A 26008-nucleotide genomic window follows, 5' to 3' on the forward strand; every position below is an offset into this window, starting at 1 on the left:
ATTTTGTGTAGACTGAAGCTAATTACCTATAAATGTTTGCAATAAGTGCTTCGTTTTTGGCTATTGAGAAACCGATAGGGGAATGTTGGAATGCAAGTATTCAATCTGTAGAATGTTCTACATGATCTTTTCTGTTGTAATTTTTTTGTCTGTTTAATCAGCTTAATAATTTAAAAAGGTTTTCTGAGACTAGCTTCAATATTAAATCATAGGTTGTAATCTATATTTTGTAAAATGTAATGTTAATCATGGATTTCAATCTAAGGAAATGTTAACTTTAAGTTACTTTATCACTTAATATAATCAACCAGCTATTTTGAAACAAATGCTAAGTACATTGTAATGGTAAAATACATAAATATTATTTGCAAATAATTTTGATCCAGATTGAAATTCTACCTCCATTCCCATAACTTCAGATTTTGTATAAATTGTTTATACTACCACTGTACGTGAAAGTGAAGCATTTTTCAATGGCATGAGGCATATAAATTCAAGAAAAAGCTCAATTTGATATGGAGAAATATCGCTAATTTTTTAAAAAGTTCCATGGAATATGAAGCAAAATAGAGTTAAATTCATGAGTAGTGACCAGCGTTTTTATTGCAATCATGTTATTCACATTGGACCCCTAAAACCAATTAGAAAAAATATTTCACTGTAATATTAAATATGAGTAGTTTTGAAGAACAGTTGAAAGTATCATAATACTTAACAAATAAAAATTAATCTCCTCAAATTAAAAAGTTTAAATGAAAATTCAAATTTTATATGATATGAAATTAACCAAAAATTATCACAGTAATTAAATAAATAAAGAGTGTAATTTAATAAGCATATTTATAGGTTTCATAAAAGCTGTTGCTGTTGAACAAGAAGCTAAAAATATTCCTACTCCAAAGATTTGCAATGTTTCAGTTTGCATGAAAATTTGTGAAAATGTTTTGAGCACAAAACGTTGTTGGAATCTGTTTTGACAGGATAATTATGCAATAGATGAGAAGCAACCAATATCATTTAAAAACCCTGCATGCTAATCTGGTAATACATTTACTGTGCAAAACAAGACATTTTTCATGGTATGTCCATCAAAGAATAAACCCATATCTGGAACTACTTTATGACATTTAGTTAAAGTTACATTATTCATCCAGCAAACTAAAATTCACAATTAATTAAATTGTTACTGAGTTTAGAAAGTTTTTTGCCCTACATTGATTTAATTAAGGCATTTATTCCCCCTCATCTTTAAACATCAGATCAGTGGGCAGCTAGCACATCTTCCAGTCAACCGTGCTCTGTCACCAAGCAGTATTGTCAATTTTATCTTCTTTTGCAGAAATCAGTTCGTCTTCGTTGCAGCAGATGAAATTTCTTGTAACACCTCTTCAGGTAATAATTGTTGATACTTTTTGATGCATCCACAGTGGTATTTATATCTGTCGTGGTATCCTGCAGTACTTTACATGTGAAGTGACTGGACACTTTAGCGAGCAGTCTACAGATCCTGCAACATGAGTTAAATTCATGAACTGAAGTACTCCTTGTCTCCTGTACTATAGAGATGACTCCAGTATAGTTGAATTTTAATTTTAGAAGACAGAAAAGCTAAACTGGTTTAGAAACATTATTCCAAATAATTATTGCTCAGCAATTGTTTTCTCTGCCAATTTTTATCCACTTTTAGCTCTCCTTGAGGGTGTGCATTGAACTCCCTGTCTTCATTAGTCGAGGTGGAACTTGTCCAGTTGCAGCTAAAGTTTTTAACCTGTAACGACTTAAATTTTTGAGTCAAGCACAACTTTGAGAAGGGTGGCAAGCTTTTACATGAGTTCATCGTAATAAATAAATCAACTTAAATGTAAGCTATTATATGTTTGGTCTACAATTAAAAAAATCAATTTTTAGAAAAAAAACTGTTATCTGGAGAAATTTTCATGTTGACCTTGTTATCTTTAGTTGCACTTAATGCACGACACACTTCTAGCAGTTCTTCAGTGAAGCTGTTGGTAAACACCATAAGCTATAGCAAAGGTCACTTTATATAAACTACAGACAGAGACGATATTAAAATTTCATTATAGTGAAATTTTAATAGCATAATATATAGCTTGAAGGAAAGATGGTGAAATTCATCAGCTCGCCCTATGTTGATTCAATGTGACATGATTGCTTATGCAAATCCTTGGTTGGCACCTTGACTGAGTTGACTTTAGTCAGTTTCTTTTGTTTTATGTACTGGATTGAGAAGATAAGTATTGTTATTCCTTATCAGCATTTAAAGAGTTGGAATTGTAGAGAACACAGCAAATTTCCCTTGTCTGCATTATTCATGTTGACTGTAATAGCACATTATTCAAAAATATTTTTTGATTTTTTTTCCTGCCAAGTATAACACTGCCTTTCCACAAGTGGATAATGAGACTCTCTAAATAATGATTTTCTTTAAAACTAAAGCCTTTGAAACATTCATTTTTGGTGAAGATTTACCTCGCACTTTGTTAAAGAGGACAAGATGAAATTGCCACTGGATCTGCAAATATGATTGAAACCAATTTAGCCGGAAGACAGTAGCTCAACAGAAAGCGATGATTAAGTACACCCCATTGCTCATTTGTAAAACACTGATGAAATAAAGCATTGACGTTGTTCTGGAATTAGACAGGAATGGAATAATTTATCCAAAATGAAACGGCAATCTGTGTTGGATGAATCCAGAACTGGAACCAACTGGCAGACTAGCTTAAATTGGCACTGTCCTACTATCCAAACCATGAGGGACAGGGTCGCCAGCCTAATCACATGATGCAGGATGCCTAAATCTGAAAGTCTTGCCCTCAAGACTGGCATCCACTACTTTTGACAAGCGAGAAAGGGGGAATATTGTATATTGCTTCACAGAGGCAACTGCATGTGTTAAAGTGCACCTGCCTCCAATCAGATCCAAATCTCACGAGTAGGATGTCCAAAACACAATTTCTACATTTAGATGTATCAGAAGAAGGGCTAAAGTTTATGGAATTTTTTGTGAGTGATAGATTACTCCAGTAGAGAGGCAGGGTACCCTTTTAAATAGATCCACCTTTGGGTCACCTTTGGGAGAAGTAAGGTGCCCTTTTCAGGAGGTAAGTTAACTTTTGGAGAGGTCAAGTGCTCCAAATGTGCATGGATGATACAAACAGTTTGGAGCTACCAAGAGTTCTGTAAAGCTTTCAAGGGTGTGGACAAAGGATTTGCCAGGCTTTCAAAACATTTAATTGATTTTACCTTATATTGTTTGAACAAGAGGCTGCAGTGCTAGTAAAGATCAGTGCATGCTATTTTACTCTGGTTGTTGGCAGAGACTTGGTGGGAGTAAATATCTAATAGGCGTAAGGTTGCATAGGTTGGCAAGGATGGGTCATGGGCACTGTGTGGGAGGATGAGGGACCACACAAAGTCGGGGCTGGAGAGCTTTTTATTGCAGCTGGGGCAAATGCTGGAGCACAAAAATGGGCTTCTCAACACAATCCATCGGCCTGCCCAGCAGGGCCTGTAACTGCTTCCAGATGCTTTCTGGCAGTTGATGGAGAAAGGCAGCAGTCTCCGTTCCAGCTGACATTCTTGCCCAGAATGAAAATCTGACAGTCTGGGGCACTTTCTCCCCAAGTCATGGGAATTCTTTGACTCGAGAAACTCGGGCCTTGACCTGCCAAAATAACCACAGAAAAGGTCAAAGATTTAAATTGCCACAGAGTATCCTAAACGAAGGAGAATATCAGCTTTAGCCATTCAAATATTGTTCATAGGGAACTTAAATCCATTGCACAAATACTGCCTTAAGCTCTGCAGCAGTTCTTCAAATTTTAATATATAAGGTTTGTTCACTCGGGACTTCAAAGCTCCCAATATGAACACATGACATTGCTTACGTGAGCTGCTCGTATAGAAACCTACTAAAAAGGTTTGTGAAGGGAAATTACATCAAGTCTGTAAGAACAACCATTTCAGAATTGCTAAGTACTTTGATTTCAGTTGTCAGTTGTGCACTGTGTAAAAAGAGAAAATAGAACTTGAGCCCAGAAATGATGTGAATACCTTGTGAATGCATGTTATTTTCTACAAACTTGAACCAAAAAATTACTTTCAATCACGAGCGTGTCTGAATATCTCATTCTGAATCAGTGCATATCAGTTGACAGTTTTTTTGTTCTGTTTTGGTGTCCATTTTAAATTTGTCTTCAGTTTACCATTGTTGTCTGTGTTCAGCTAATATTGAATATTTTAGAACATTCATTGTTCATTGTTGTGTATTTATTACCGGATCACAGCAACAACATTTTATCCTTAGCTTGGAGGGTTGACTTTAACAGTTGCCTGGAAGATCACACGAGCAGACTATAATCCTTTGAGGCAGTTGTTGCCTGGCAGATTTTAACTTGTGGAGCGTATTCAGATGTCACTGGCCAACTGCTATATAGTTTCTGGTGGATAGCTGGTCGGTGAAGGGAAATGAAGACGGGATTGCCCAGAGAGTCACTTCAGAACCAAGGCAAGGCTTCCACCAGCAAGCAATGTCTTTTGGGAAGTGATTTCCTCCTGACGGTTTTGTGCGGGAGCCAGGGACATCAGAGTCCTGGATGGCCACGAGTAAGGAACATTAACTAATTTCTCTTAGAAGGCCCTGCTGTCCTCCTAACACATTAAGAGAATGGTGTGGGTTTCCCATTTAGGAAGCCTTTAAAATAACGTTGGCATTCATTTGTCTTTATTAATAGAGAGCACTGTGCCACATTCACTGGAGCTGCAGTGGGACCCATTGGGAACACAGCATGAGATTGAGTAATTCTATTTTAACCAGTTTAATCGGCAATGTGAAAGTTAAACTGCCATCATATTTCTGCTTCTTTGTGACATGCCACTGTAACGAGTGTTGCAAAGGAGAGCAGAAACTAAAGTCCGGATCTTCCGAGATGCAGCCATTATTATTGGGGCACTACTTTGCTCAGAAACTTAGTTTTTCTGAAATAAAGTCCTCTGGCATGTCACCCATGGCTACAGATGATACAAGTATTTCTGTTAGGGGCCCGCAATTTATCTCCTAACTTTCTACAATATTCCAGGATACACTTGATTAGGTCCTGGAGACTTAACCACCTAAATATATTTTTCCAGCAACTCCTCTTATGTAATGTGGACACTGTTTTCAAGGCATCGCTATTTATTTCTCTGCATTGTGCAGCGTCTGGAGAAGCCTAAGAACTGTAGACCTGAGAGTCTGACATCAATACAACATAATATCTTATTATTGTCATATCTGGATAAGTTGTTGGAGGGGATTCTGAGAGAAAGGATTTACATGTATTTGGAGAGGCAGTGATTAGAAATTAGTAATAGTCAGCATGGTTTTGTGCATGGAAAATCATGTCTCTCAAATGTTTTGAGGACATAACCAAAAAGATTGAGGAGGACAGAGCAGTAGATGTTGTCTACATGTACTTCAGTAAAGCCATTGACAAGATTCCACATGGCAGACTGATTAGTAAAGTTTAATCACATGGGATTCAGGGAGAGCTTTCCAATTAGATACAAAAATTGATTTAATGGTAGCAGACAGCTGGTGGTGGTGGATTGTTTTTCGGACTGGAGGCCTGTGACCAGTGGTGTTCCTCAGGGATCGGTGCTGAGTCCGCGGTTGTTTGTCACTTATATAAATTATTTGGATGAAAATTTAGGAGGAATGTTCAGTCATCTGTATGATGTCAAAATTGGTGGTACAGTCAACAGTGAAGAGGGTTATCTAAGGTTACAAAGGGACCTTGATCATTTGGGCCAAGGGTGGCAGATAGACTTTAATTTAGGTAAACGTGAGATATTACATTTTGGAGAGCAAACAAGGGTAGGACTTGTACAATTAATGGCCCTGAGAAGTGTGGTAGAACAGAGGGACCTAGGAGTTCAGGTGCATAGTTCTTTGAAAGTTGTGACACAGGCAGATAGTGGTTCAGAAGGCATTTAACACGCTTGCCTTCATTGCTCAAACCATTGAGTACAGGAATTGGAACTTTGTGTTGTAGTTGTACAAGGAATTGGTGAGGCCAATATTGGAGTACTGTGTAGATTCTGGTCACCCTGCTCCAGGAAGGATATTATTAAATTGGAGCGGGTTCACAAAAGATTTGCCAGGATGTTGCTGGCACTGGAGCATTTGAGTTATATGGAGAGGTTGTATAGGCTGAAACCTTTATCACTGGATCTTAGGAGGTTGAGGGGTGACATTCTATAGGTTTATAAAATCATGAAGGGCATAGACAAGGTGACTAGAAATGGTCTTTTCCCTAGAGTGCGGGATTTCAAAATTAAGGGCCACATCTTTAAGGTGAGAGGAGAGAGATTTAAAAGGGACCTCAGGGACAACTTTTAAATACAGAGGATGATTTTTATGTGGAATGCACTGCTAGAGGAAGAGGTAGATGCAGGTATAGTTACAACTTTTAAAAGATATTCAGATGAAGGAAAGGTTTAGAGGCATATAAGCCAAATGTAGGAAAGTGGGACTATTAATTTGGGAAACTTGATCTGCATGGACGAGTTGGGCCAAAGGGTTTGTTTTCCCTGCTGTATGACTTTATAAATTTCCCTGCCTTACATTGTACTGTTCTGCATTTATTAGCTTGGTTCACAAGGAACATGAAGTGCAGCATCTATCAAGGAACGTCATCAAAGCAGCGTAGAGTAAAGGGGAATCAGGGTGTGCCTCATTTTTACAGCACTAGCTATCAGACGCTAAGTTTAACTGTTGGATTTTTGACTGTTAGTGAATGGATCAGTGAATTGGTATGTGGGTGAAGTGGCCAGCATGGTTAATTCAAAACAGAAACCGCTGGCGAAACTCTGGCAGCACCTGTAGAGAGAGAAAAATAGAGCCAATGTTTTGAGTTTGTCTTTAAAAGTGTGATGGGCTAGAAAACAAAGGTTGTTCTCAAAAGCAGGTGGAGCATGAGGAAGCATAAGGTATTAAGAGAAATTGGGTAGTATGAGTACAAAGCTGAGGTAGTTAGATATCTTGGCTGGATGATGAAGGTAAGTGCGTAGAGTGGGTTGTGAGTATTTGAGTGATTGAGGACTAACTGTGTAATGGAGGCTAGTACGTTTGCAGCATTAGTCGGGTCATGTCAGGTGGGTGGTTGTGGTAAGAGTTGAAGTCATCAGGTCGGGTGCTGGTATTTGGGTAGTTTGAGATACATTTCTGGGATCAAAGGGGTGATCAGGGAGCTAGTCAGCACAGAGGTGGTGGTCAGGGAAGGTTGTCTATATTTGTGGGGTCAGGGGCACATCTTGATAGTGGAATTTGGGCTGTGATTGTAAGTAGGAGTTATTGAGGTATCAATTCCTGGATTATTCAATAACTCCTACTCACCATCATGCTTGAATTATCCAGGAATTGGATCTACCTACTAGATTAGGTATTTTCTGTCAATGATTTCGTTGGTGACTACTCAGATAAGCACTGTAGAAACATCTGAAGTCCCTGATTCTCCCTCAGAGTCAGACACAATTCTAGAGATTCCCTGGGACCAGGGCACTGCCCATGATTAGTTCAGAGTCCCCGTGAAATTCCCAGACATAGGTCGGTGCATCAGAAGGATCCTAAGACACAACTTTGGTCATTTGTGTGGTTTCTAATGAACCAGAATACCAGAATTTGAGGGTTTGACACCGTTGTTCTAGTTCCTATATGCTATAAATATTCAAACTGCAGATGCAAAACACTGATCTTCTTCATGTGCATTCCTTGCATCTCTCCATGCGGCTGGCCAACTGATATATTGTTTGATAACCACATAACTCTAATGCAAAAACAAATGTGACATTGCAGGAGATACATTATATATTCAGATATAACAATTAGTTCCTAGTTCCTTACAAATAATATGACAACACAATACCCCTCATTCTTTTAAAAAAAACCTTTATATCAATACAACTGACAACTTGCATGAGTAAAATGAACCCTATGATAGTCTTGTATAGATTGCAGCAAAAAAAAACATGATTTATTGTACTGTTTGGTGATAGGATGTTGCATCTCCACCTTGCAGGTTTGGGATCATCTCTCTCAATGGTGAGCTAGTTTGCTGCAGATGTACATTGCTCCTGATGTACAAATGTGTGTGATATTGTTAATGTTGTGTCACTTGTTGGTATGTTATTGATGTTGTCGTCAGAGATGCCATTGTTGTGTTCAGGAGTGATGTTGTTGGTGTTCTTGAAGGTCCTTTTCCATGTCAAGGTGGAAGTCATGTATTAGACCCTGGTTCTTCTCATTCAGATACCGGGTTTAGTCTCAGAGACGTATGACCTCTAAGTTTCTTTACACCCACAGCCTTTGCTGGGCTGCAAGTTTTCATGATTGCATCCTATACCTGCATTTTACCTCCTTTACCAACTAATGGTGTTCTTTTTGAAGCATTGACCTCCTCTTTGCTGTAAGTCAGTGAGTTGTTGACTTACTGCTTCTTGGTCACTTGGAGAAAGTATCTTGTTGAGATACTCCTGTTAATTCAACAGCAGACAATGTTGTGGTCAGCCTGGAGCCATGTAGATTGAATGTAAAGACGTGGTTTGGATCTTCCTTTATCTGTCTGCATATGTTACACTTCTCCTGACAAGTTGAATTTGCCAAATAAAAACCAAAAGAACTACTGATGCAGTAATTCAGGAACAAAAACAGAAGTTGCTAGAAAAGTTCAGTAGGTCTGGCAACATCTGTGAAGAAAAAATCAGAGTTAACGTTTCGGGTCCAATGACCCTTCCTCAAAACAGATCACTGGACCCGAAACATTAACTCTGATTCTTTTTCTTCACAGATGCTGCCAGACCTACTGAGCTTTTCCAGCAACGTCTGAAATTGAATTTGCCATTCTATACACCTTGGTAAGTCAGGTATTGTAGTGGTAGTACTGTAGGACAGTTCACTGAGAACTTGACCATTCCATCTGTTTCTTCTTTTTCGCTCGTTTCTATTTCTTTTTTCTCTTATTTCTTCTTCCTTCTTGGCCTTGAACTCCCTGCCTCAGCACTGCCTTGGACTCTCGGACTCCTGGCCTGTGCACAGACCCGGCGTAGCAGTCTCCCTGCCCAGCTTGGTCGAGCATGGCAGTCTCTCGACCTGGCAGGCAGGTTTTTGAGCAGTACATGCTGGCCTTCCAGCAGCCTGGGGTGTTCTTTCAGCCTGATGGCCTCAGTGTGGATCTGCAGTCTTGAGGTGATTCCAGACCAGTCTCCCAGCCTCTAGGTGAAGCCTAGCGTGGCCTGGAGTCAAGGCCCAGCACAGCCTGGAGGCTAGATGCCAGTGTGGACTGGGTTAGAATTAGAATTTGAATCCCTACAGTATGGAAACAGGCCCTTCGGCCCAACAAGTCCATACCAAATCTCAGTGCATCCCACCCAGACTCATTACCCCCGATAACCCACACATCCTGGTCACTCCAGGCAATTTAGCATGGCCAATCCACCTAACCTGCCCATCTTTGGACTGTGGGAGGAAACTGGAGCACACAGACACGGGGAGAATGTGCAAACTCCACCCTGACAGAAACCCAAGGCCGGAATTGAACCTGGGTCTCTGCTGTGAGACAACAGTGCTAACCACTGAGCCACCCCAAAGGAAGGACAATTGTTCTGAACTTTTTATTTCTGTAGTTTTCTAATTTACTTGTATAATCTGCAATGCTGGACTTCTTATTTCTTTATTTTTCGAATTTTGTTTTCCAAAGAACTTGCACTGAAGAATCTGTACCTAGGTACCTTGTGTCTGAGATGGCACCATTAGTGGTCACTTATAAACCTTTCACTGTACACATTTGAGAAGGTCACTTTGGCTGATTTACATGGAAGATATGGATTCTGAAGCAGTTTGGACAATTCGGGCCTGCAAGATACTGTTTCTGATTTGTTGAGAACAGATTTCCTATTGTCTGCCACGGTCAGGGTGGTATTTAAATACTGTCATTACCTTTTTGTAGAGCGTACCTTTATCCATCTGGCATACGTTGTATATAGGAGCCATTCTTTCAATGTATTTTTGGTTGATGCTATCCAGTAAACAGATAATCAGCTCTGAGTTGACACTTCTCCATTCACAAGTAGGCTTCATTTATCTTGTGGAGAAGTTCTTTCTATATCATTTTGGATCTGATTATTCCAGAACCAGCAAGCATAACATCTTCCAGTGAGGTGTCATCCGTGATATATCGTATAGTCGGCTATGTTTGCTATCATCTTCACAGATCATCCTTCGATCACTAGCTGAGAGTATCTGTAATTCTTCATCTTTGCTGGTCTCATCTCTAATTTGACTCCGTTTCAGCAGTGTTACATCCACTCCCCAATGGGTAATTAGAGTTTTTTACCTCAAGATTTACTGGGGTAAGTTGCTGCTTTTCACAGTTGCTCGACCCAGGATAACAGCACTGTCTGTTTCAGCCATGTACGACATGCAGTTAACATCATTCTGTTATTACCATTTCTCTGATTTGGGTTATCCCTAGTGTCGAACCTCAGTTTGCATCCCCACCCCCCCACCCATGTTATTACCATGACAATGCTCAGTTTCAAGTGCCTTTTGTCGGGTGTTCATTCTCTTTCGAATTTTCTAGTAAAGCCTTCAGCTTTGGGGTTGATGTTAATCTGTACCCCTTAATCAATCTTCAGCCAATGGTAGCAAGCTTACTTTACACCCGGCTCCTGATCATCATAATTTTTAAAATATTTTTTCCAGTGAGAAATGTCACATCCGACCATTTCTTGCAGCACTTGGTTTCTTTGGCAATTAGGTCCTCACATTCGGCACGGTGGCTCGGCGGTTAACACTGCTGCCTCACAGCGCCAGGGACCTGGGTTTGATTCCGCCCTTGAGCAACTATCTGTGTGGAATTTGCACATTCTCACTGTGTCTGTGTGAGTTTCCTCCCACAGTCCAAAGATGTGCAGGCTAGGTGGATTGGCCATGCTAAATTGCCCATAGTGTTCAGGGATGTGTAGATTAGGGGGATGGGTCTGGGTGGGATGCTGTGTGAGTTGGTGTGGACTTGTTGGGCTGAAGGGCCTGATTCCATGCTGGAGGGATTCTATGATTCATCAACCACCTTGGTGTGTTACGGATGTTTTGGTTTCTTTTACTTCTCATTCTCACATTCTGTGCGAAGGAATTATTGATATTATTGCTACATCAGGCCTTGAAACTCATTTCTGTAAATCCTATGATGTGAATTTGATGGGAAATATGTACTGATTTATCTTCAAAATTTTGCATGAGTTTCTGCTGTTTTCTACCTTCAGCTCCCAGGTTCAAACACATTTCATCCTTTCTGTCCTGGCAACAAAGAGGATGTAACTAAACTTTTCTTCTTCATTGGTGCATTTTGGAAAGTTACTGAAAGCCAGTCTGGACTCAACTACTCAAATGTGCTATGAACTGTGAGCTTCCCAATTTTCTCTCAATGTTTCTTTCAGCAAGGGTAGCCATTTTGTTTTGTCCAATTCACTCAGTTTTACTTTCATTGCACTGCACAAATTCAGGTTGATTTCTCAAACTAATTGAGAATCAGATTTCTTTGATGTTTTTATTTTTACTCAAAGATACCTTCTGCCCTGGTATTAAAAATACTCACATTTTAGGCTCAAAACGATGGAGCTTCATTGAAACTATTTTACACATCTCCCAATGCAACAGATGGAACAATACGTTGGTACTTGGCAATGCTACAGTGAATATGATACTCCAGAAATATATATATTCACCTAACAATTAGTTCATAACTTTTACTTAATGACTAAAGTAGCTACCAAATGTCAGTATTTCTGAATATTCTGATCTTTTTTGACATGAAGGAAGAAAAGTGATTAGTGTCATAAATAGATTCAATAGAATGAAATGGATTCATTTCATGATTCTGGCATTCTCAGAGAAAAATTGTTTATTTCTGATAAAACATATTTGAATCAAACTTACAGATGTAAGTTAAGTTGATAACCGGTTCTGGACAGAGGATTCTCTTTCAAGAGACTAAATGTTAAAAGCCCAGCAAATGGAATATTTTGAAAATCATGTGTATGCTAAAAATACCAATAAATATCGTGTGCTTGTACTTATGATGCAGTGCTGCCATGACCCTCGGACCTTCAGTTGTTTCTCTCCTATGCAGTGACAGCCAAATACTGTGAGTCCACCTGCCTTATGCTAACTTTTGTTCATAAAAATACAGATTGGCGATTGATGCTTTAGTTCCTTTTCATTGGACTTGCATTTTTTTAGATAAGGACCTGTGCAAAAACTTTCCCTGTGAGTTTCAGAGATGTGAAGGCACTTGGCTGTCCAGAACGCACCATGAAGAGGGCAAACACGTTGTGCACAAAATCACTGAGATATGCATGCGTGTTGTCAAATGGCAATGTTAAAAGTGCCTGTGCAATGCATCGGGCAGCCCTGAGGTGCTTGCCCAGAGTCCAACAGTTGTACAGTACAGACAATAGTCTGGGAGAAGAAGTTGCTGTCTTTGCTACAATGGGAGCCAGCAGGGCATCCTCTGGAGATAAGCGGGGTAGGATGGGGTTGTTAGAGAAGGGGCTCAATAAGGGGATTAGCATCAAGGGCAAGAAGTTGGCTTCTCCTTCCCATTGCTAGGTTCCTGATTCAGGCATAGAGTGCTTTTGAATGCTGGACTTTGTCCTAGGGGGCTGTAGGAAAACAGGACAGACATGCTGCATGGCCTTTCTAAACAGTGAATTGCCCAGCTGCTGGTTGAACAACTGAAGGATTTCAATGGGTGTGTGGGCAGGAGGGCCATCTGTGGCTTTATTGGCCCCAGTGAACTGGAGGGAGGTGGGAAGGCGACAGCAACACCAGCCCACACCCTTCCACCCCATCATGTCACCTACCCTTAACTTTCACCTTTCCTCAGGAGTAGGGAAGTGAAGGGGATTTGACCCAAATTGCTAAAAGCAATAATCATAGTCAGTTTTCCTCGTATTTACTGAAGATGTTGAATTCATATACGGGTGCTATTTGCGCAAGATTTTATTTTTGGCATCAGATTTGTCTAGAATTACCTGATGCTCGACATTTATATTTGATTGTCATTGCTACAAAAGTGAGCACTATTAAACTCAGACTTGGATGTGAGTTTAATGAGAGAAGTTCAACCACAACTAGGTTTTTCCAATTTATTTTGTGCATTAGGTGGTGACTAACATGTTGAGAGTGCTCACTAGATTGCCCTCCAAGGTATTGCTCGTTAAGAGCGGAGAAGTGAGCGAGGGTGAATTTCCCTCCCTGTTAGGAAAAAAAACAGAAGTTGCTGGAAAAGCTCAGCAGGCCTGGCAGCATCTGTGAAGAGAAAATCAGAGTTAATGTTTCGGCCCAGTGACCTTCCCTTGGTTCTGTTCTCAGTTCTGAGGTAGGGTCATCGGAATCAAAACATTAACTCTGATTTTCTCTTCACAGATGCTGCCAGGCCTGCTCAGTTTTTTTTTCCAGAAACTTCTGTTTTTATTCCTGATTTACAGCATCAGCAGTTCTTTTGCTTTTGTCCCCCCTCCCTATTAGGTTCTTGATACCGGTGACCTGGGGGACCATAAGGCTGGCACCTTCTAGGTCCTAAAGTCCATCAGCCAAGTGCTACTCAGAGCTGATTCAGCCCCAAGAAGGTTTTTCCCTTTAACCTTTTTGTCACGAGGCCCAGGTCATGGATGAGGGAGTTCAAGTAGACTGGAGACAGTCAGAAGCTGCCCCTTTATCCCATATCCTTGCCTCAGAATTCTTCCAGATTGGGACAACTTCAGGCAGTTTGCCATGATTTCTCACTGAGGAATCGAGCTATCTTTCCTCCCCATAAATAAAGCAGGTCATTGGAAAAGTGGCAATTGGCAACCGTTAAGTTGCCATTAATTGATCACTTAAAGGCTTTAATTGCTGACAAGTCAAGGAAGTCGCATGTGAACCTCTTCATTCAGTGTTTAATTGGAAAGGTGGCAAGAAGGGACAAGTATCTCTCCAGAACAAACTTGTCCAATCATTTCCTCCTCTTGCCAGTCCTTCTGCCACCTCCGAGGAGGCAAAGGATCCACACTTTCTCGATTTTGTGTGAAACGTAAAATGCCAATATCATTCAGAGATAGCAAGGACTGCCAATGCTGGAGTCGGAGATAATGCAGCGTGGAGTTGGAGGAACACAGCAGGTCAGGCAGCATCGGAGGTGCTGGAAAGTTGATGTTTCGGGTTGGGACTCAGAAAAAAAGTATCATTGTTTGTTCCAGAGATCCTCTGAAGCTGCTTGGCCTGCTGCGTTCATCCAGCTCTACTCCTTGTTATCTCATTGTTTGTTCTGTTGAGTTGAGAAAAGCACAGTAAATTATGCCACAAGCTTATAACTTCACAATGGCAAGAGGCAACTAATGATTGTTAATTCCATGCTTTAGAAAGTATATGCTTAAATAAAGGGATATCCAAATGACTCCAGAAAAGTTAATTTGGCAGGTCAAAAAGCCATGAATTTAAATCACATAAATACGTTTAAAGATTTTTTTTTAAGAAACGTTCATACAAGATGTGACTGGGTCTAAATTTGGATGTGTCCAAGTGTATTAAATCTACCATTGTAAGCAGATATGTTACTCTCTAAATGAACCTCATTGTCGTGTTTTCTCAACTTAAGTGCCAAGCCTTTCACAGGAATGCAATCTATCATTAACTTAATCAGGGATCACTTTGGCTCCTTGCCAGTTCACTGATTATTAATACAAGCTTTATGTAGCGAAATGTATTTTGTTTTGGCTAATAATCTAGTGGAAAATGTATTATATCATAGCATTATTCTATTTAATGGGTTGGTTGATGAACTTCAAAACTGGCTAATAAATTTTCTGATTGGCTAACTTTATGACCGCTGATGAAATAAAGCTTCCCTATCTATCCTTGCTTTAATGTATTCGCAGTCAAACAGAAAGAATTTATTATTGTTTTGCATTTATGAACTGGCTATTGAAATAAGAAATTTGAATACATTTTGTGAGGGACATTTCATAATAGAAATGAAGGGGTTTTTTTTCTAGTTTGCCCTAAAAGCAGGAATCACTTCCAAGTTGAGTACAACAAAGGATAAATCCAGGGCAATAATTAGTTGCAGACTAATGTTCTGGGACATGAGTTCAAATCTAACAATTGGCAGATTCTGGAATTTGAATTCAATATTAAATAATTCTGGAATTAAGCTTAGCTTAGTCATTAATGCTTACCACAATTGTCACAACGAACACATGTGGTTCACTAATGTCCTTTAGAGAAGGAAGTTTGCTGTTTCCAACCTGATTTTGACTGCATATGACTCCAGACCGACCACAGTCTGGTTGGCTTGTAACTGCTGTCTGAATTGGCCTCAGCAAGCCACTCAGTTCAAGGGCAAGACAACAAAGTGTGAAGCTGGATGAACACAGCAGGCCAAGCAGCATCTTAGGAGCACAAAAGCTGATGTTTCAGGCCTAGACCCTTCATCAGAGTTCATCCAGCTTCACACTTTGTTATCTTGGATTCTCCAGCATCTGCAGTTCCCATCATCTCTGAGTTCAAGGGCAGTTAGAATAATGGCATCACTGGGAGGCCAGCATCATCATGAAAGAACATAGAGAAATAAAAGGTTGGGACAAGCTTTTTAAGACAGTATTTTATTAAAAATGAATCGTACCTCGGATAGAACCGGGGTTAATCCAATCTTCTGCTGTGACTTGAGCAGAGAAACTGTAGAGATGGAAAAACATAAAACTTTCACCCTTGTTTATGTGAAACCACCTTTGGGGGTCAAAACCAAGACTTACGTTATGCACTATTTTAAAACATGCCATTATTTAGAAAATGGATGAGATCAGACTTTCTGCAAAAATACTAACAACAAATCCAAGCATGAGGAATGAAAGGAACTGGCTTAGTCATAGACGACAAAGAGTGGCAATGGATAGGGTGATTTTCAGATTGGAAATCTGTGACCAGTGATGTTCCACAGCAATCAGTGCTGGAACCCCTACTGTTTTGTTATATATTTTGATTTGGAGGGGAAAGTAGGTGGCCTGATCAGTAAGCTTGCAAATGACAAAGATTGAAGGAGATGCGGATAATGAGGAAGTTGCCAGAGGACGCAGCAGAATATTAATAGCCTGGAGATTTGGGTGGAGAAATGGCAGATGGAATTTAATCTGGACAAATGCGAAATTGTGCGTTTTGTGTGATCTACTACAGGAGGAAGTATATAGTAAATGGCAGAACACTTAACAGCATCAACATACTGAGGGACTCCGGAATACAGGCCACAGTTCCCTGACAACGGCAACACAAGAGGATGAGGTGGTCAGGACGGCATACGGCAAGCTTGCCTACATAGAATATAGAGTATAAAAATTGGAAAGTCATGTTGCAGCTGTATAAAACTTTAGTTCAGCCACATTTGAAGTATTGTGTTCAGTGCTGGTCATCAACCTACCAGAAGAATGTGGAGGCTTTGAGAGAATATAGAAAAGATTTACGAAGGTATTGCCTGGCTTGGAGGGTATTAGCTGTAAGGAAAGGTTTGACGTGCTTGGATTATTTTCCCTTGAACATCGAAGGGGGTCAACCTGATTGAAGTTTACAAAATTATGAGAGGCATGGATAAAATGGGTAGTCGGGTATTTTTCATGGATTAGAAATGTCAATTACTAGGAGACATAGATTTAAAATAAGAGGGGATAAATTTAAAGGAGATACTAGAGACAGTGATAATGGGAACTGCAGATGCTGGAGAATTCCAAGATAATAAAATGTGAGGCTGGATGAACACAGCAGGCCAAGCAGCATCTCAGGAGCACAAAAGCTGACGTTTCGGGCCTAGACCCTTCATCAGAGACAGTGTTGTTTTCTTTACATACAGAGAGTGGTAAGTGCATGGAAAGGGCTGCCTGAGGAGGTGGTGGGGACAGATACCATAGTAACATTTCAGAGGCATCTTGACATATATAAATAGGAAGTGAGTTGAGAGATATAGACAGCATAGAGGCAAAAGGTTCTTACTTTAGAAAGGCATCATGACTCACCACATTTTTGGTGGGCCAAAGGGCCTGTTCCTGTGCTATGTTGTTCTTTGTTTAAATTTTTCAGGACTGTCAATAATTTTCTCTATTAACTCAATGGCAGGAATTTACGCACTTTAAGGTGAACATTTGAATAGCAAAAATCCAGCTTTCTTTAAACAGCTATAAGAGAGGCCAAGCTATAATTTCATCCTTCTGGGCAGAATTTATGTCCCACTTTAAGAGCAGAAAAGTTGATTATTGGAAGTAATTGTATCAAAAATAAAATATTCACAATCTCTCATCTTAAGCACTAAAATTAAAAAAAGGAATTGCGTTTAATAATTTGAGATTGTTGGATTGCCAGAGCTGAGTTACTTAAAATAATCACTATCTAAAGAACGCTACACAGTGTTTGCAGTAATTTTTGATTTGCTGTTCTGTAAATTTCACATTGAATGTGTCAAAGTCATGATAATGTAACAGCATCCAAGGATGATGACTAACTTGAATGCTCTGATATATTTCAATGATAAGAAATGGTTTAAAATGCAGGGCCAATGAAATTTTTAAAGAAGTAAAGCAGAAGGTTATTTCATGATTATAACCCTATCAAGTAAAACAAGTCAACTGGTTAGCCCCATTATGAAGCATATAGAGTTTGTGTGACAGGATCTTCAGATTACTCCTGTTTTCCAGAATGTGTTCGGTTTTGAGTCTTACACAATAAAAAGAGTATCAACCTTTTTGGTTTCATGGTCATTATCTATTTGACAGCTTGTCAGCCTGATGCTTGCAATTCTAGGTCAACTCACATGCTTGGTTAAACGTGACTGAGTGTAAAATGTGACAAGATTAAATAGCGAAAGGATGAAATCTGAATGGAGAAAGTACAGTTTGAATCTTTCAATATACTTTCCAGTTGAGATGGTTTGAACACATCTTATGTAATGATCAGCAGTTGAAAACTATTGATGCTTTTGACTAAAATGCTTAAAATTAGCCTTTGTTGTCCGTTCAAGGGACCAGAAAGATTGGCGGTTCTTTTCTAAGGTCCACACTGGATGTCAAGCATGTTCCAAACTCTCAAAGTCACGAAAGTGATCCACAGTTTAGACTCCTAGATTGCCAGCTTTATTTGGGACTAACAAACTCATCGTCATGCGGATGACTAAACCTGGTAAAGTTAAGTGACGTGTTTGATTTTTCTCGCGTTGCATTGTATTGAGTTTTACAATAATCTAGTTTTCCAAAAGCTTCAATTACTGTAAAATGGCTACAAACTGCATTTGAAGCCAAGAGAAATTCAGTTCTGACAAGGGTTTTAGTGTGAAACCCTGGTTGTCCCTGCTCTTCGGATACTGCCGGATCTGTTGCACTTTTCCAGCTTCACATTTATTGACTTTAACTTCCAGCATCTGCAGTCCTTATTGTCTGCAAGATGTTCATTGGGTAGGTAATTTCAAATGAACAATTAAAGTCCTTTGCTTCCATCTATGAGTTCATCTTTCTTTGATTTCCTATTAATGATACAGCCCTACTGATCATATTGATAACATTCCTGCTGTGTTCCAGCAGGAGCTGGGAAGTCAGCATTGACCCCATCTCTGCTCAGGTTTTAAAGTTAGTTAAGGAAGTTGCAAGAACAAAGGTATTAAATTTCTAGCATTAGAAAGTTGGTTTTGCAATCCTTAGTTACACTTAAAATTACAATTATAATAGTAATAATTCTCTGACCAGTCAATAACTGGCTACACTGCTTCATCAAAGTAAAAATGTTGTGTTGGAGAATGACTTTTAACAGGGAATTGAAGTTGTACTGAATTTAATTACCTTGTAATTAAAGATATCCTCCTGTTTAATGTCATGAGTATGTTTTTGAAATTTGAGATGAAATTGCTACCTCTACGTTCTTATTCAGTAATTTTAAATGAAGTGGGGGTATGGAATGGCTGGTGATAGGTCTGAGAATATGCTTATTAAATTCAGAATTTTTGAAAATGTCTGTCATGAGTGTGATAGTGTCATAGAATCATACAGCAAGGAAACAGACTCTTTAGCCCAACTCGTTCGTGCTGACCAGGTTTCCTGGAGTGAACTAGTCCCCTTTAAGACCATAAGACATAGGAGTGGAAGTAAGGCCATTTGGCCCATCAAGTCCACTCCGCCGTTTAATCATTGCTGATGGGCATTTCAACTCCACTTCCCTGCACTGTCCCCGTAGCCCTCAATTCCTTTTGAAATCAAGAATTTACCGATCTCGGACTTTTAATGTCCCGGCCTCCACTGCGCTGCGTGGCAATGAATTCCACAGGCCCACCACTGTCTGGCTGAAGAAATGTCTCCTCATTTCTGTTTTAAATTTACGGAAACAACTTCCCAGTGTCTACCCTTTCTAGGCCGTACATTATCTTGTAAGTTTCTATTAGATCTCCCCTCAACCTTCTAAACTCTAATGAGTTGCCTGCAGTTGGCCAATATCCCTCTACACCTTTCCTATGCATGTACCTGTCCAAATGTTTTTTAAATGTCGTAATTATACCCACCTCTTCTGACAGGTCATTCCATATATGCACTACCCTCTGTGTGGAACAGTTGCCTTCATGCCCCTTTTTTAAAAATCTTTCCTGTCTTGCCTTAAATCTATGCCATCTAGTTTTAGACTCGCCTATCCTGGGGAAAATAAATTGGCTGTTTACCTTATCTATGGCCGCCATGATACTGTAAATCTCTGTAAGGCCACCCCTCAGCCTGCTATGCTCCAGGAATGAAAGTCCCAGCCTATCCAATTTCTCCTTATAACTCAAACCTACCAGTCTCAGCAACATTCTTGTCAATCTTTTTTGCACCTTTTCCAGTTTAATAGCATCCTCCTAGAGTTGGGCAGCCAGAATTGTACACAGTCCTCAAAACGTGACCCTACCAATGACTTGTATATCTGTAAAGTGATGTCCCAACCCCTGTACTCAATGTACTGACCGATGAAAGCAAGCGTGCCAAATGCCTTCCTCACCATCATGTCTACATATGAAACCACTTTCAAGGAACTACGTACCTGCACCCCTAGCTCTTTCTGTTTGACAAAATTGTGTTTGTGTTTTTTAAATAATCCAGCATGTAACTTTGAGGTGATTTTGCTGTGTTGCAACGTGTGCACTGTTCTTGCTTTATTATCATAACATAAAACACAATTCCCACATTTGATACATTCATTTAGGAATGTTTCAAGATATTTTCACCTATGACAGGAGATCTTTACAACTGCTGTTTTCCAGATGGCACATAATATCTTTGGGTATCATTGTGGCACAAGATATTGAAAGGAATTTTTTCTGTGGCCCATGTTGAGCTAATAGTTTTGCAAATAAGATAGGTTCCAGTTTTGAAATAATCTGTGAAGGTAAATAGAAGGACATTTAGAATTTGTATGGTAAAATATGGAAAATTTTACCATATTAGTTTAATATATGTTTAGCTATTAAAACATAGTTCAGCTGTTTAAAGTAACTTGCATTTGCTAAAATAGGCTCCTGTCTAATGCTTACAGGTATATATATCCCCAGACAAGTGTATCCATAAAAGCAGGACAAAAATAGCCAATTAGCTCTCCATCAATGTACTCTCTCACACAGCAACACCGTGAGGCAAAATATCATCGACAGTGCTATCAACAGGAATTTTAGAATCATCGAACCCCTACATTGCGGAAAGCGACCCTTCAGCCGTGGCTTCTGCAACAATCCTCTGAAGAGCATCCCACACAATATTCTAACTCCATAACCCCACGTTTACAGTGGCCCATCCACCTAGCTTACACATTCTGGACACTATGGACCATTTAATATGACCAATCCACCTAGCAGCTCATCTTTGCACTATGGAAAGAAACCTGAGGCCCCTGACAGAAACTCACACTGTCACCCAAGCCCGGAATCAAATCCAGGTCCCTGGCACTGCGAGACTGCAGTGCTAACCATCGAGCCACCATGTCACCCAAATATTCAGTAATAAACAGCTCATTGACACCCAGCTTGGGTTCCAGCAGTGCCACTCAGCTCCTGACCTCATTAAGCTTTGACCCAAACATGGATAAAAGAACTGAATTCCAGAGATGAGGTGGGAGTGACTGCTCTTGATATCAAGGAGCCCTGGCAAAGTTAAGTCAGTGGGAATATGGGATGAAATTGTCTGTGCTGGTTGGAATCATATTTAGAACAAATGACTATAGTTGTGATTGTTGGGGAAACTCAGCCCCAGGACATATCTGGGTTCAGATACCTTCAGCTACTTCATTAATCATGTTTCCTCCATCATAAAGTCAGAACAGGGGACATGTTTTGATGTCCCTATCCATACAGAGCAAGACAAGGTCAACATTCAGGCTTCAGCTGATAAAGTGGCAAGTAATTTTTTTTGACATGCAGTGCCAGACAATGGTCATTTCCAACAAAAGAGGATCTAATCATCTCCTTTTTATCGTCAAAGGCAGTATCATGACTGAATTCTCCACTATCAATATTCTGGCGGCTACCATCTACCGGAAGCTGAAACTATTTATGTGGAGCAGCCATGTAAATACTCTGTTCAGACAAATGGGTCATGAGCCTATTAATTACAAAGTGAGTAACTTTCTTCTTGAAATTTGTCCATCATCTTCAAGGCATAGATCAGGAGCTTGTCTGGAGGAATGCAGCTCCAGCAACATTCAAGAAACTTGACACAATCTAGGACAACATATTTATTGGCATTCGCCACCTTCAACATTTACTGCCTCCGCAGCTTTGAGGTAGAGGGTTCCAGACGTACACTACCACTAGATGAAAAGTTCCTCTTCATCTCGGTTTTAAATGAGCATCTCCTGACTTTGTAACCATGTAACCTAGTTTGCGATTCAATCTTCTCGACCTCTCCTCTGTCAATCCCCTCAGAATCTTGAATGGATCATCCCTTATTCTTGTAAAATCTCGTGAATAACCGCCTGATCTCTGGTAAATACTATACTGCTATCTTTATCCTTCTGTTTGGAGAGAGCTGACCATTGATCAGGTCTTTGCACTCATAATAGATCATATAGGTCACTGGATATTTCACACTGTGCACACATTTCAGTACACATATCCTTTCCTTGTGCTGTAAGATGTACAGATTATAACACTAGGTTCCTATTGTTACATAACTGCTGTCAGAATTTCTACAGCCCTGTCAATATAATACACACATAGACTGTGGTCAAAAAAGAGAGCCATTAATTAGTGAACAACTTTTAGCCATAAAATCTCTCTGCCTGTTTTATTGTGCCTTGGTAGACTATGAACAGCAGAACAGATTGTTACCTGCCTGTCCTTTTCAACCACAAAATGTATGCTGCAGGACCGATTGCAAAATGACTAAGATTCAAGAGTGCTTTTACCTGCTAAATGCTTTTGGAACAACCTGCAGTTGCGATAGGCACTACATAAACACAAGGGTTTTCTTTCCTCAAAGAAGGAATTGATGGAGATGCTTTAATATACAATGATAAATAATGCAGTAAGTTAAAAAGATATGAGTAATCTCAAAAACATGATCAAGGAGAAATGGTCTGTTGAACTTTTTTTTAAATTTAGCATACTCATTGTATGCAGTTGCTAAATGTTGATAAATTATTAGCCAATTTACTAAAATTGACATTTCAATCTGGACAGCCGTATGGAAGCAGAGAATGAAAGAGTTTCTTGGAAAGTAAATAGTTGAATGAAACTTCAATTTGAAGCAAAATGTCTAAAGTCCACAACATTTGTAATTGGTTGATTAAAGCATATTAAAAACTAGCTCCATACTTTTGGTTCTGAAGAAGGCAGGGACACAGGACACAAAACACAACAAATCTCTTCCCTCCACAGATGCTGCCACACCTGCTGAGCTTCTCCAGCAATTTCTAATTTTGTCTATTTCAGATCTCCATCATCCATCATTCATTGGTTTATCATCTTGATACTTTGCTGAATGTAACCAGAACAATCAGCTGCCTTAAAACTATAGAAAGTACGGTTCCTGAATTTTCAAACATTGTCCATTCTATTGGATTGTATTAACTGAATTTAAAACTGTCCCCACAATTTCCCTCCCACCATCTTGGGACGAACATAAGCTGGGGTTTTAACATCCGGGTGTTATGGCATCATATGGACATTAGAGTTATTGTTATTCAGTGATGTCACATTCATTGCTATGTGGGGAGAAATAAATCTACTCATTTCTGTATTAAATTGGTAACCACTTCTAATTGCATGTTTTGTGTGGTATTTCATTGAAGCGCAGGGATGGCACAGGAGCAAGGAGCACACCTGAAATATTGTGTAGTTTTGGTCTCCTTATCTGAAAGGATTGTGAGTGATTACCATACTGATTCCTGCAATGATGCGGCCAACACATGCGGCAAGGTTGAATCATAGAATCCCTATAGTGCGGAAGCAGGCCATTTGGCCCATACTGACTCTCCAGAGATCATGCCACCCAGACACACCCCATCCCTGTTATCCTGCATGTTCCCATGGCTAATCCACCTAGCCGACACATCCCTGGATACTCTGGACAACTTAGCATGGTCAATCCACCTAATCTGTACATTTTGGGACTATGGGAGGAAACTGCCCACATGGAGAAAACCCACACAGACACAAGGAGAATGTGCAAACTCCACACAGACAGTCACCTGAAGGTAGAATTTATCCCAGGCCCCTGCCACTGTCAGGCAAAAATGCTAACCATTGAGCCGCTGTGCTGCCCCAGATTTGATTAGGATTATATTCACTGGCAATCAAAGAAAGAGGGGCTAATCACAGAATTTTATGGGACCTAACAGGACCAGACTGGGTAGATGCAGGAAGGCTGTTTCCCAGTGGAGGAGCCATTGTCTAAGAATCAGGGGAAATAATTTGGGACTGACGTTAGAAGAATTTTCTTCACCCAGTGAGTGGTGAGCCGGTGGAATTTTCTACCACAGACAAAAATTAAGGCAAAACCATTGTAGAATTTCATGAAACAGTTGGATGTAACACCTGGGAATAGGGAGATCAAAGGACATTGGAGGAAAAACAAGAACAGGCTCGCGAGTAAGATAAATCAGCCACAATCGTAATGAATGGGGGAGGAGGTTCAAAAGGACAATTGGCCTAGTCCTACTCATATTTTCTATGCAAGTGACTACCCTTCAGTTATAAGGCACAATTGTGAATGGTAACAGGCCTAGGCATTGAACCCTAACCGGTCTTCAATCATTTCCAAATTGATTTAGTTGGAACAGCTGAGGTAGAATTCCTGCAAGGCTTCCAGTCTTATTCTACTGTGTCCCAAAGTCACTTGAGGCCATTATTAAAGTGAGAACTTTCCTGACCCTCTATAACTCAGTAAACTGCAGTTATGGAGCAAACAGAGATGCAGGATGCTGAGTTTCCTTATTTCGAAAAATATCAATTACTGATGTGTAAAAAATCGTTATTGTGCAGCCAGGCAGCGGAGATGATTCACTTCCATTGTTCCTCTTTGCTATTTTTGTTGTGTTGTTATATCTTTGATCATCTTATTTTTTAGGAAGCTAGGGACTTGGGATTTCTGCTTAACACTTCTGCAGAATTTGTACTGGAACATGCCTTGAAAAGATATGGAGTAATATCTCGGCGCCCATGTTATTGCTTTTTCATCTCACCTTGTAAGCAATGGCTTTGCCTGCCCAGGACAACACTGTGGCAAGGTGTAGCCAGTTCTGTTGGAACTCACCAGCACAGTCTGCATTCTGTCATTTGGTGGAATGTTTGAAAAAGTAGCCAACTGCAGTTTTGGTAAATATTGCAGAATTAGTGGAAAATACACGGTCTGAAATTCTTGCTCCAATCCAGAGCAATAAAATGAGCAAATCAGTCTCAATGGGCCAGAGTTCAGTGTAAAGAATTCAACCTTTTCTGTAAAATCACAACAGAAAGTTATAATTGAAGGTTCTGACTGTCTCCAGTGTTATGTGGGAAGTCATTGAGAAAATCCCAAGCATCTTCAGGCATTAAGTGATGTCAAGTTACTCTTACCCTAGAAGACAAAGGCGCTGTTGTCTCAGAGAGAGACAAATATTGGAGGGTTTAATCTGAGTGTTACCACATTTCAGGTGAGAGGAAAGGGATGGGGTTGAGAAGGTGGGACCCTTTATGGTCACCTCAGCCAGTGCAGAGATTGAACCATGCTGATATCACTTTGCATCGCAAACAAGCCATCCAGCCAACTGAGCTGGAATTTAATAAACTGTTGGCTTAACAATGCAACCACTTCTGATTTTTGCACGTCTCTATCTGGTTTACTAATGTTCTTCAGAGAAGGAAATCCACCATTCTTACCTGGCCTGGCCTACATGTGATTGCAGACCCATGGCAATGTGTTTGATTCTTAATTAGCGATGGACATTAAAAATGCTGTCCTAGCCAGCGATGCCTGCACCCTGTGAACAGATAAGGAAAAACTCTAGTTGCAGATGCACTTTAGTATATTAAACCATAAAGATGACCTCTTTCCCAAGATTTTGTTTGTAGGTAAAGGTTTCACTACATTTGCGTCATTGGAACAGAATCCCAAAGTATTTTGGTCCTGTAGTGACTTACACTGCGAGGCCAGCCCGGGTCTTATTGAAAAATATTTCACAAAAACAGTAAACTTTATAACATCAAAAATAAGTAAAATTTTCAAAAGATGCTGCATCAGTGCAATAGCTTGTTTGCAAACTGTGCAAACAAGAACATCTCAGTTGGTTTGACTCTCAAAGCAGGCAAATTACAACTGTGAATAGCAACATTGTTGATATTGATTGTGCAGTTACTTTACTTCCAAATTACATCAGTTGCCAGGTTCTTTAAGTTACTTAAGAAATAATGCTGTTACTTCTTTTCACATCTTTACAGATCTGAACTGA

General features: G+C 39.9%; 1 protein-coding gene across 32 annotated transcripts in view; it reads left to right on the plus strand.

Annotated features, from left to right (window-relative positions):
- The window catches only part of rbfox1 (RNA binding fox-1 homolog 1), a 2011452-nt gene that overhangs the window by 1979665 nt on the left and 5779 nt on the right, over positions 1-26008 (plus strand). For 26 of the 32 annotated variants that reach the window (XM_059654014.1, XM_059654018.1, XM_059654023.1 and 23 more), the window contains one exon: positions 1340-1392. The exons of the other annotated variants lie outside the window; for them this stretch is intronic. In XM_059654014.1, the coding sequence (XP_059509997.1) occupies positions 1340-1392 (53 nt within the window). The remainder of the gene's footprint in view (positions 1-1339; positions 1393-26008) is intronic. 32 annotated transcript variants of the gene reach the window in all.

Source organism: Stegostoma tigrinum, chromosome 23, assembly GCF_030684315.1.
Source record: "Stegostoma tigrinum isolate sSteTig4 chromosome 23, sSteTig4.hap1, whole genome shotgun sequence".
NCBI lineage: Eukaryota > Metazoa > Chordata > Chondrichthyes > Orectolobiformes > Stegostomatidae > Stegostoma > Stegostoma tigrinum.